At 38.7% G+C, this 13356-nt stretch overlaps 1 protein-coding gene across 1 annotated transcript in view; it reads left to right on the top strand.

Moving 5' to 3' along the window:
- eys (eyes shut homolog) overlaps positions 1–13356 on the top strand; it is a 250507-nt gene that overhangs the window by 197239 nt on the left and 39912 nt on the right. The window contains exon 37 of the mRNA XM_016235318.1: positions 3203–3286. Within this exon, the coding sequence (XP_016090804.1) occupies positions 3203–3286 (84 nt within the window). The remainder of the gene's footprint in view (positions 1–3202; positions 3287–13356) is intronic.

Raw genomic sequence — 13356 nt, 5'->3', positions numbered from 1 at the left:
ATGCTAAAATGAATTTTTAGGATATGTACACATTTGGATATGTACACATTTAAAATGGTCTTTATAGATGACTCACCTTGCACACAGGGACACATACTAATTTTTGTCTATTAAGATGCAGTCTGAGAATATCCTCTTCCCCTAATACCATCTGCGTATAAACAAGGGGTCGAGGTTTGGCCGGCCCTGTTAACCCCTGCAGCTAGACTACATTGGCTGGAAATATACAATTATGGAGCAAAAAGTACCTTTCTCGTTTAATGGCCATTCAATTGTTTGGTATTCTTACAAAATATCATTTTTGTGAGCATGTAAATCACAAATATTTCATCATATACTACACTACTGTTCAAAAGTTGAATCTGGTGTCAGGATGTTTTTGAAAGTCTCTTATTCTTACCAAGGCTGCATTTATTTGATCAAAAATACAGTAAATATTGTCAAATATGTATAATTTAAAATGACTGTTTTCTGTTTTAATATATTTTAACATGTAATTTATTCCTGTGATGCAAAGCATTTATTACTCCAGTCTTCAGTGTCACATTATCCTTCAGAAATCATTCTAATATGCTGGTATCTAATATTCTGGTATTATTGTTATAAATGTTAAAAGCAGTTCTGCTGCTTAATATTTGTGTGGAAATCTTTTTTCCACAAAGTTCAAGAGACCAGCATTAATTTGTAATAGAACATTTTTGTAGCATTATAAATGTCTTTACTGTCCCTTTACTGACTTTAATGCATCTTCGCTGACTAAAAGTATTAATTTCTTAAAAAAAAGAAAACGGTAGTGCATATTTCAATAGCAGGTATAACTAATGGATGTAAACGCTGGATATTTTAAAGGGAAAAGCCATTTGAAAACTGCTTTTCAGTAGCTAAATGTTCAAAGTGTTATGTCACTTACAGGTCAGTATTTGTGATTTTTAAAAAAGAGTTTCGGTAATGCATTTTTTTCCATTTATATTCTTGTAGATGAGATGTGCCCATATTTTTTAGGCTTTCCATTTTCATTTTGCTCCAGAAATATATCAAATACAATTTACCATGGAAACCTCATCAGGTCTTCAAACATTTCTAGCTGAAACCTTGCACACAGACTTTATTATCTGTGCTAATTTCAAACCAGTGACATATTCGTCATAAATTATATGTTTCTATGGCTACCTGCTCATTGCTTGCGCCAAGATTATGGTGAACAGCTGTATATAAATACACACAGCGTATGTAAAAAATAATATTTTCAATTTGATTTGAGACACAAGTGATTAATTTTGACATGACATTCATGTTATATTTGCTGTTCGCATTTGTGGCTACTGAATAGCAATCACATCCAAACGATGCAGAAAGTTTGACTCAATAACTAACACTCTGTCAGTGTGTGTTAATGAATAATTGGCTTCCCAGCATCGCTCACTGCGGATTACACAAACTGAGTTATGAGACTGTGAATATAACTGTAAGCCTCAGTGCTAAATTAAAATGCCGGACCGTCGACTGTACCTCTTTATCCAGTAATGAAGTCCTCTCTCAGGACATGTTAATGACATAGCAAATGTCTCTAGGTGAAATCATTCACACCAGGATATGTGCTGTGGGCTGAATTTAAAGTTATGACGGCTGATTCCATTAGCTAATTGGCAAACCCTGCTGGATGATGCTCTTCAATTACTTTGTACTAAACAAATATGGTCCCTTGGCTGGCCCGAACTCCAAATGAATGAGTATTTGGGGATTTTTACCTGTAATAGAGTGAATTAGATTTACATTAATTAAAATGTATTAAAATTTTAAGTAGTTTCATTATTGGAAAACAAGAATATATTGTAAACGGACCGTTTTGTTCTATTAAACCAGCCATTAAGTCTCTGTTGTACTTGAGAATCTCTGTTGTACTTGAGAATTCAGGATTTTAATCAACTGATTGACGTAATAATTGGCTATACATATTAACCATATGTCCAAAAGCACTCATTGTTAATCTGGTACCTTGTAAACACTAATTTGTTTCCGGGCGGATTGATTAAAAGTCCTGCGCGCCCTTACTTCAGCAAGTCGGATAAAGTAAGTCAATGAGATTAGAGCTTGTCAGTTCAAGAGTGACCTTTTTTTTATTCAAAACAGCAGAAATCAAGCAGTATTTTTTAACAGTATGTTAACAGAAGGTGAAAAGGCTATTTTTTACCCTCACCCATGCAAATGTATGGGATGATGTAACCAATTGTGGGCGGGGCCCATCTTGTGGTTCTAATAATACTGTCTGTTGTACTAGTAGAACCACAAGATCGGCCCTACCCACACTATATAATAAATACTATAATTCTATCATATTTATTAGATTGGATTTGACAAAGTTTGCATGCTCAATGTCACAAATTATTATTTGAATAATACCCTGGAATATTTCCTCTTCTTTTTACATTAACATTAATTAATTTTTCTGTGGCTGGGTGAAATTTTGATCCACAGGTATGAGACAGGTAAAAATGCTTGTATTTTGCATTTCTCAAATTTTCATTCAAACTTCTAATAGAATTGCAATATAATATAATATTACAGATCAGTATATGTGGTTAAAGTTTGAGTTTGCATAATGCTTTTTCTTTATAAATGGAATAAAATGAGTCATCAGCAATAGTTTTTACCCCCTCTGCAAATGCATGTGATGATATATGTATATTGTATATACTGTATATTGTGCTCATGATGACTCACTAGAGATGTGAAATATTGTCACCATTTGAAAGGGAAGTGCTTTATCAATCATTGTTGTACTGTCATATTTGCAGTCGACATTGTTCAAAAATTTTAAGCTTATTTCAAATGACTAAAATGCAGTCCATATTACATCAGTAGCAGCGGTCTTGGCAATCACCTGACATTTAAATAACCTGATAAGGAGATGATTCATGTCTATAAATTGTTGGCACTAAAGGCAGAGGGGCTGGATGGACTGTCATCTTTGAATGAGATTGCTCTTGATGTCAAGTTAGAAAATTCATTTTACTTCCACCCTGTCAGATTAGTCGTGCATATGCAGCTCACCTGACATGGCCAATATGACAGTGTTTATCTCATGTCTCAACCTGTCAGAGTCCTCGTGAAATTCCTTTTATAGATTAGCCATGTAAAAAAAAAAGACAGGGAGCAAGCATTTGGGTTCATTCTCTCGTTTGGCTTGTGACACATTCATCAGTTTAAGAGGAGGGAAACTGACTGATTTAATTAGAGCTGCTCCACAAAATATCAGGAACAATAGCTTGGTGCCAATTATAGTGAGGTGAGAATTGTTTCATTTACAGTATTTTTTACACTTCAAAAGATCATTTTCTTAGTATTTGGTCCGGTTTTATAATATGTGAAAATTCTGAAAACTAGATTAAATAGCTTGAGAAGCCGAATTGTGAAGATATTAACTCTTGTTTTCAGTAGTTTTTCTTGTTTTATGGAGGTTTAAGACAAAAATACTGATTGAGTTTTTTTTTCAGCGCACTTTGTCAAGAAATTATTCTTTTAGCTAATAGCATCTGTAGTACTCTTACAGTTTGAATTTAATAAACACACACATTCATGTATAATTTCCTACAGTGATTTTCAATTTTCAATTTTTTTCTGAGCCATTTGATCTGATTATTTTAATTTTTAAAGTTGCATAATTAAATAATGAGGGCATGGTAAAAAGTTTTAAAAGTTTTTCATTTGGCCTTACTGTATAAAACAAGAAAAAAGAAGTTTAAATGTGTTTTAATAAAAATCAATCTCTGGAGAAATTAAAATGCCATAGTTGAAGAAACATCCAAATATGTGTTCAGAAGTCATAAAGATGTTTTCAGAAGTCAATTCATTTATGTTTCCTATATGCCAATTTTATGTGATCCTGCAGTAAATAACAGCTACAGGTGTTTTTTTAATATTTAATGTGTTATCATTCATAAATGATATAGCAGCAGCTCTTTTCTGGGTTTTCTGTTTGAGTATATGCTCTTTGAATCACATGCTCGGGACTCATGAGTTTTGACGTGAATTATGTGGGAGTCACATCAAAGCTGCATTTTCGTATGGCTTGGATTGAATGTTTTTCTTTGTTGTAATTTCCATAATCACACAGCAACAGCTAAATTTACTGCTGCATATTAGTCATTGTTCCTTTCAACACATAACTATAATGCTAATTAACATTATCTTGAGGGAGCCAGTCACTGCTCGTACATAATTCCATAATTAATATAATGGACTGAACATATATATAACCACTCAAATATGAGATGTATTAAAGGTCACAAACTATCGCACTATTACGTTTTCCATTATATATTTAGTAAATATGACCATGCTTGAATGTATTGATAAAGTCATTTGCATATGAATTCAAAAGGCTTGAATGTCAAGAAGCTTGTTAATAGAACTGCATTTATTCACTATTAGCATATCTATTGCTATTACTGTATTAAATGATGCAAGTGAATCATAAAATATTATAATCAGGCCTTTCGGTTTAACATGTTAGTGCAATTAATTGTTTTGAAAAAATTGTGTTAAAAAAACAATCATGAACTTGAAAGAGCATCTTTAAAATGCAAGACGCAAGATACTGAAATACAGAGACAAAAGTCTACAGTAGGCCAGCAGTTTAAAACTATTGCAGATAGAATTAATAGATATTGATAGATAGATTGACAGCCCTGCTTAGACTTAACCTGAAATGAATTACTTGTTCTAAAAAAAAAAAAATTACAGATTTGTATTAGTATGATAATAATACATGTGGCATGTTTATAAACCAACGTTTAATTTATGCATTTATTCAATTGCATTTTAGCTCACCCCTGGATGCATGTAAAGCATGTAGTTTAATGAAATCTCTCCAGATGTAATTGTGTTCTTAGAGCAGTTAAGCAACATTTTATTGCATATATTTTTGAACATCTTAACTGTAAGGCTATTTTGTGGATGCATATAGCAGTCTTTGGCCATTAGGTTTCTGATTTCACTTGTATATTTGATGGGTTTCTTGAACAGCTTTTCTCCCATAGGGGATGTGTGTAGATGCCAAGTACTTCTAATTTAACAATCCGACAGCCTGTATCAGTTGTCTCTAGATATTCCTGCTGTCTTGTTTGACTCAGTGGTCTCATCTCTTAGGACTTGGAGAAGGTTTCTCTCCTGTCACTCGTCTGAGGAAATAATCTGGCTGATGGAATGGAGATATTGTCAGATGTGCCATCTGCACTTTTCTGAATGTCTGCTTTCTTTGTTCTCAATAAGAGAAAACAGAATAAGTCATTCTTTTGACATTGGCACATCCATGTGCAATAAGATTTTGAATGATGATGTGAGATACTGTAAAAATTGTGCATGAAATCCTTTAGAAATACCCGATTCAAAAGGTAGAATGAGAAATTAAAGTATTACATTGATGTGACATATCCTAGAGCAGGAGCATCAGTTACAATTACAGGGATAGTTCACCAAAAAAAATAAAGTTCTGTCATCATTTACTCACAGTCATGTGAGTCACCAAACCTCTATGACTTACTTTCTCTGTGAAGCACAAAAATATCTTAAGATGTTTTCCATAAAATTCAATTCTATGGGATCCAACATTGCTGGCCTTTATTGCATAAAAGATAAATACATATTATTCAAATATTATTCAAAATATCTTCTTTTCTGTTCCTTCCAAGTCATACAAGTTTGGAATGACATAATGGTGAGTAAATACTATCAGAGTTTTCATTTTTGTGTGAACTATCCCTTTAAGATCTAAGGTAATTTTATAAGATTAAAAGAAGAATGATGCTAAACACAGACACAAAGGAAAATGAAATACAAGACTTTGATTTTATTCTTACAAGTCAGTTCTAGAGGCAAAATGTGAAAACAGTTTTTTTTAAGTGTCTTGCATATCAAATATAAGTAAAATGAAATTCCACTAAGTAACAAAAAAACATTTTTTTTACTGATATAGGAAGTTGTTGCTCACAGTATAAGTGATGTAATGCCAATCGATAAAGACTCAAACTCATCTACATCTTGGATGGCCTGAGAGTGAGTACATTTTAAGCAGTTTTTTATTTTTTAATAAACTATTCTTTTAACCATCTGTAAATTAATGTCTTTATTTTCAGGTAGATACTAATCATAATATCCTGCTATTTTCATCTCCATATACAGTGTGCACCTTGTCCCTGACCCCATGCACTGACATGAGGGTCTAATCTCCTCCTCCTGTCAGATGGAGAGAATAAACCTGGCTTTGTTGGTATCAGTAATTCTGCCTCTTGAATTTGAGGTCATCTCCCTGGGTCTGCTAGAGCCGTGAAGATCTGATGAGATCAGGCGTCGCGTGGTACTGGATCAAGGTCAGCCAAGTGGCACTTAAGCAGAATTTTAATGCAGCTAGAAAGAGTGTGGTACCTTTCATTAGAGGAGAGAGTCTTGAGTGGCAAGTTATTTAATTATTTATTTTTAATTAACATAAATGTGTTGCCGGTTTTATGTGTGTGGTGTGATTTTGGGGGCTGTACATGTGCATTCATGGCCAAAAGTACTTAGACATCCTGTTATAATTAAAGGGTTTGGCTATTCTAGATGTCTGTGCAAAAAAAATCAAGCAGCCATGAATCTCATTATCAAACATGGGTCGTACCTTTTTTGTTTCAGCTTCACAGTCTCCCGAGGTAGATAAAGAAATTATTTACTTAGCCTGGTGTGAAAAAACTTGACTGCCCTGCATAAAGCCCAGACCTGAACCACCACTGGTATGAATTAGAAGGCTGACTGCCTGACCTCTTGTGTCTGAATGGGAGCAAATCCCTGCAACATCTAGTTGCTAACATCAAGTGTTGTTATAGCTGCAAAAGGAGGGCTAACTCCATATATTTTAAAATGCTCCACAGTCAAATTTGGATGTAGTGTTCATGTGTCCACATAATTTGTGTGTTTCTTCTTTGTGTTACTTGATGTTGAATGATGCTGTTGATTATCTAACTCTTTGTGGGGATTCCCATCATCTCAGATTTTCCATTGCCACCGTGTAATGGGTCACTTGAAAAATCAGGCACTGGAGACAGTAATGTGAATCATTGGCCCCTGATGATATACCTGAGAGCAGTACGGGGAGTTTGAGATGCTCAAGTCTGTGTCAACGGTCTACTTGGTGAAAGTCCTTCAACACTTGAGATGACAATGTTTATAGATGAGGCCAACTGAATTATAGCAGCTTTTGAGCAGTTGAAGAATGATTGAAAACCTTGTCAGTTGTCTCAGTTAACTGAAACATGTCACGTTGCACCTTTACTTATGGATTATGTATTCATTTAGGATCACGTTTTAGGACAAACGTAAAAAGGTGCAAAGCACCATTAGCAATGAAAATAAATTCAGTGTGCAAAAACTAAAACCATACAAAACTTGAAATGAAATAAACTATTATAGATATTTGTTATTATTACTATTATAAACTAATAATAAACACTTATTGTAAATATTTTATTACTTGAAATAAAATAAATGTTAACTGAAATAAAAATTAAAACTATTTAAAAACCAACTAGTTTTAGCTAGTTTCATTTTATTTAGTTTAACTTGGTGAACTAAAATTATATATATAGTAACTGAAATAAAAAATATTAAAAATTAAATAGATATATTTAAAAAAAAGATAATGACAAAAACACAACAAAATTACTAAAACTTTAAGAAAATATAAAAATAAAAACAAGTTCTAAATATTAATAAAACCTATAACAGTATCTGAATGATACTAAAATAGCACTGCTACTAATCAGTGTTGAAAATCCCACCTGTAGAAATGTTTATATCTGTCACAATTAAATTAATTGTCTATTTATGAACCGTGATGGAAGAAAAATATAATTTGCCAGAATACTCATTTAGATTCAAATGTTCATGTCAAGAGAAACGTTGATAGAAATGTATTCTACCTATGGCTAATTAGTAAACAAGGTAAATATATATATATATGTATATTTAAGAATGATTTTCTTATTAACAGTCAGACTGAGTTTGGGGAAGCTAAACTGAAATGTCAAAAAGTAAAAAAAAAAAAAAAAGAAACCAGTACAGTTAAAAATCAAAACAGTTGAAGTTGCACTTGGCTTTACTTCTGGTTCATTCGTCGCAGTGCAAGCGGAAGGTCAAGTTGAGTGCATTGCTTTGTTAGATACAGTATCCCACGCAGTGAGTTCTGCTCTATCCTGCACATTGTCAAATGCAGTAGTTCATCTGATATTACATTCATGCATGAGCTCTAGTATACAGTGCACTGTATACAGTACATACTACATAATGCTAAATAGTAAGAGCACTGAGGGTACATACTGCATGCATGTATTTGAGCAGTCATATAACAGTCTAGAGGAAAAAGGGGGGAAAAAGTCCAGTTGTTAATACGTTAACTGTATAATTATAACTGAATTATAACTTGAAGCTATCGATCAAAAATGCTGTTAGTCACTCGTGTGCTGATTGCATCCTGTATGGTGTTTATTATATGTGCATGTTTTTATTTTAAGTATTGTAAGTGATTCACTATTATTGTGTTCATTTTGTTCTCTTCTCTCTTGCCCTTTTGTGTCTACTGGCCCATGATGCACAGTTCTGTTCTGCATGACACTGTGCCATTGTGACAAGCAAATTTCCCCTCAGGGATCAATACATTTCTATCTTATCTGATCTTATTCAGCTCACATAAATTCATCAAGTGACAAGTGGATGGGTCGACTGCGCAACAATCCACCGCTGCATCGTTTCAAGAAATGATAGAAGGAACTTTTTGATCAGTCTTCCTAAACTGCTGATCTAGATTTCAGACATCAAAGCATACCTCAGAGTTTTAAAGAAGTCTGAAACTTACACCTCATTCTCCCTCTCTCCCATTTCTGGGAATAATGTTCTGTTGTGAATGTTTCATGTATTCATTTCACTTGAAGAACAATCTTTTATTCATACGTTGATCTTATTAATTCATACTTTTTGAACGCAGTTTGACTGTGCTGTTTCTAAGCGGTCCATCCCTCCTCTTCTCGTTTCTCTTTTTCTTTTTTTGGCTTGTTATGGATGGAAATATGGCAAATAAGCAGTATACATTGCTTTTTTTAAATGCATACTGTTCGTAGTCGACACTGCATGTAAGGCTACCCCTCTAATATGGTCTGTTGATCTTCCATATGTATTGCTGGAGGCTTTTCAATGTTGAGTTTGCTTAATCTGGTGTGTGCAGCAGACAGGTTAAATTAGGTTAAAGGTTTGCGGTGGTGGCATATTGTTTACCCTGTAAGTCTATTGCGAGTGTTTGTATGTATATGTATGTCTGTGTATATTGTCAGATGCTTCTGCTGTGATTGATGAGTCAATTCTGTTCACACAAAACCAAAGGTCAACAAGATGAGACATAGCATCGCATCCTGTCCTTTATTACACATAAACTTTCCCTTCCCTAGCACATATTATCATTTAAATGTATGCCATTTATTCCTGGGGAACGTCTCGGTTACATATGGTAACCCTCGTTCCCTGAAAGAGGGATCGGAGACGTCACGTCGGTGACCCGATGAATTGGGATATCGCTTCGATAGACCGATCTACTTCGAGTGTAAACTAAACGAGGCAATGCACATTGGCATGCAATTATTGCATCCAGCTGCCACTGATTACAGCGTGAGTATAATAAGGCAGCAGGTGCAATGCATACCAGGTTTTCGCTGAGGAGCCGACCCGGCCGCTCAGCGGTGGTACAGCAACCGTGGCGACGGGACGTGACGTCTCCGTTCCCTCCTTCAGGGAACGAGGGTTACCATATGTAACCGAGACGTTTCCTTTCAGTCTGTCACTCCGAGTCACGTCGAATTGGGATCCCTACCAAAGCGCCATGGTGCAGCCCCTTCCAGTGCCCTGTGCGAGCTGCCTGCGCCCCTATCTGGTGTAGGCCGGGGCCTGGGACAAGTAGTTCCACTCACCATTTTTCAAAGCACTACCTTACTGAGTGAGATTGGATAACACTGGGGAAAATGTACCCGCTCCACTTGGAACAGGGACGCTGCGGAAGCGTCATCCTTCCCGAAGGAGCCTAGAGTTTAGGTAGATCGCTGCAAACCAATCTCGGGGACGGACGCACGCGAAGATGCGTTTCTGCATCAACATCTTGAACGGTAGCCGATGAAGGGCCCGGTTCAAAACTCGCAGATCCAAGATACAATGGGTACAATGAAGTAAGGGCTGTAAAACCCCGACCTCTTATCGGCCGGAGGTTCCCTCCTTCAGGGAACGAGGGTTACCATATGTAACCGAGACGTTTCCTTTCAGTCTGTCACTCCGAGTCACGTCGAATTGGGATCCCTACCAAAGCGCCATGGTGCAGCCCCTTCCAGTGCCCTGTGCGAGCTGCCTGTGCCCCTATCTGGTGTAGGCCGGGGCCTGGGACAAGTAGTTCCACTCACCATTTTTCAAAGCACTACCTTACTGAGTGAGATTGGATAACACTGGGGAAAATGTACCCGCTCCACTTGGAACAGGGACGCTGCGGAAGCGTCATCCTTCCCGAAGGAGCCTAGAGTTTAGGTAGATCGCTGCAAACCAATCTCGGGGACGGACGCACGCGAAGATGCGTTTCTGCATCAACATCTTGAACGGTAGCCGATGAAGGGCCCGGTTCAAAACTCGCAGATCCAAGATACAATGGGTACAATGAAGTAAGGGCTGTAAAACCCCGACCTCTTATCGGCCGGAGGGACCGGCTCTATCGCATTCTTCGCCAGTAGGACTGCGATCTCTGCCCGCAGAACAGGGGCATCGGCCGCCCTCATTGTAGTGAAGCGGATACCGGGTGAACTGAATCGCATAGCTGAGGCTGATGGTCCGCAGAAGCCAGCGAGATGGGCTGGGTAGCGCTGACCAAGCGCCCAGAAACCGTACAAGCGGGACCAGCGGAACCACAGCCGTACCCGCAGTGGGGCAGCGAGGGGGAACACAGGGACCCAACCCGGGAGGCCGTGTGTCCCAGGGTGGGGCCTGAGTGTGTGTTGCATGATTTTTTTTATTTGTGCTATCATTAGTAATTTCTTTATTTGTTCTTATTTTATTATTAACTGCTTAGCCTCCTTGTCATTTTTTATTGAATTCAAAGTTTTAATTCAAGCTATCTCGTGCTACTGCAACAAAATTACCCAGCTGTAAAATCAAAAATACACTGAGTGAGCAAAACTTTGTTTAATTACCATTATAACTAGCTATCTCACAATGTTTACATATGAATAAAAGCCTACATTAAAATCTGTCATATAAATTGGTCTCTTCATTAGAAATTAGCCTACTGATTTTTTATAATATTAAAAATATCTGTATGACATTATATTCTGCAGTTCTTCCCTGTTGTACCAAATATCTATACTTTTCAAATTATCATATCGAAGTTAGAAATTCAAATATTGTGACCAAATTAATTTTGTAGGCTGCCACAAATTTGTAAAAATTTCCAAAGGGTGCCGCGACTAAAGAAAGGTTGGGAAACACTGATTTAGAAGACGAAAACCAAACAAAGTTAAGTCTGACACAGAGAAAGGGACCGATGGCCGGCCAGCCGGGGTTCGTCTTTATTTAAATTTATGTGTGTGTACTTCTAACATGTTTGGTTGGTAAAATAAATGTTGTAAATTCAAATCAGAGCATCTTTCGTGTCTGGAATGGATGTATTCTTGAGTCTATAAGGTAACAATAATATAATAAGATAACCTTCTTTGAAATGGGTTTGGCTAAAATAAAATTTTGGTTTCGTCTATATTACTAGGTACTTATACTATATTGACTGGGTTAAATAGATCTGCATTTCTAAAAAGAGAGTAAAATACAATTTTCATTGACTAAAACTAGACTAAATGTCATCAGTTTTCGTCGACTAAAACTAGACTAAAATGCTCAGAATTTTAGTCGACTAAAACTTGACTAGACTAAAAAGAGTATGAACGTGACTAAAACTAATAAAAACTAAAATGACAGTTTCACACAAAGACTAGACTAAAACTAAAATTAAAACAAGCCGCCAAAAACAACACTAGGTGTGAGTGTGGGGTGCAAGGCTTACCTGGTACCACGGGTTGGCAGAGGGTGCGTGAGTAGGGCCTTTGTTGATGCTCTCGAACCACCCACTGCTGCCGGCTGGCGAAGGAGGAGGATGAGTGAGGTCCGGAGTGAGGCCAACAGCGGGAAAAAATGAAGCAAAAGATTCTCCACCCGGCCCTCCTCCGGGGGAGGGAGTGGTGCGTTCACCATCTCCCGAAGAGCAGATCCCTCCATCTCTGGGTCACCTGTCTCAGGGCCGTTTGCTTCTCTGCTTGCCGCCAGGTTTGACGGCCCGCCCACGCCCGGCTCCACAACACCGCTTTGCTGAAGGCTGCTGCGGATGTGGCGCGGGAGCGGGGCGACGAGCAGGCTGGGGTGCTGCAGCCGGCGGATGGGTGGAGGCAGCAGCTGCCCACCGGGGCAGGATGTGTCGGATCGCCTCTGTCTGCTTCTGGGCAGCCGAGAACTGCTGTGCAAAGCTCTCGACTGCGTCGCCGAAGAGGCCGGTCTGGGACACAGGGGAATTGAGGAACCCAACCTTTGTAGGTGTCCCTCATGTCTGCCAGACACAGCCAGAGATGGCGCTCCTGGACCACAAGCGTGGACATCGCACGACCCAGAGAACTTGCGGTGACCTTCGTCGCTTGGAGCGCGAGGTCAGTGGCGGTTCGGAGCTCTTTCAGAACTTCCAGATCGTGGCCACCCTCGTGCAGGTCCTTCAGTGTCTTACCCTGGTGCACCTGTAGTAACGCCATAGCGTGTAAGGCAGAAGCAGCTTCCCCGCAAGCCGTATAGGCACTGCCGGTTAGACCAGACGAATGCCTACAGGCCAGGGAAGGAAGTACCGGGTCTCCCCGCCAGGAGGAGGCGGACTTAGGACACAATTGCATTGCTACCGCCCGCTCCACTGGGGGGATCACCGAATACCCCTTCGCTGCACCGCCTTCGAGGGTGGTGAGGGAGGAGGAGCTCGCCGGCAGGTTTCTGGCAGTAAAAGGTGCCGTCCACGACCTGGTGAGCTCGTCATGCACTTCTGGGAAGAAAGGCACCGGGGCGGGGCGCTGAGAACCAGCGCGAGCCACCCCGAGAAACCAATCATCCAGCCTTGAGGGCTCGGGACACGGTGGAGGTTTCCACTCGAGCCTGACCCTTTCGGCGGCCCGGGAAAGCATAGTGGTCATCTCCGGATCCGATTCAGGCTTTGCCACCATCCCGGAGGGCGGCAGCGCAGCCGAATCTTCATCGGACAGCTCTCCCTCCGATGCTGAGATC

This window comes from Sinocyclocheilus grahami, unplaced genomic scaffold (assembly GCF_001515645.1).
Source record: "Sinocyclocheilus grahami isolate Dianchi unplaced genomic scaffold, SAMN03320097.WGS_v1.1 scaffold466.1, whole genome shotgun sequence".
Lineage (NCBI taxonomy): Eukaryota > Metazoa > Chordata > Actinopteri > Cypriniformes > Cyprinidae > Sinocyclocheilus > Sinocyclocheilus grahami.
The sequence above is the reverse complement of the archived record's forward strand: the minus strand, read 5'-3'. Positions and strand labels throughout refer to the sequence as shown.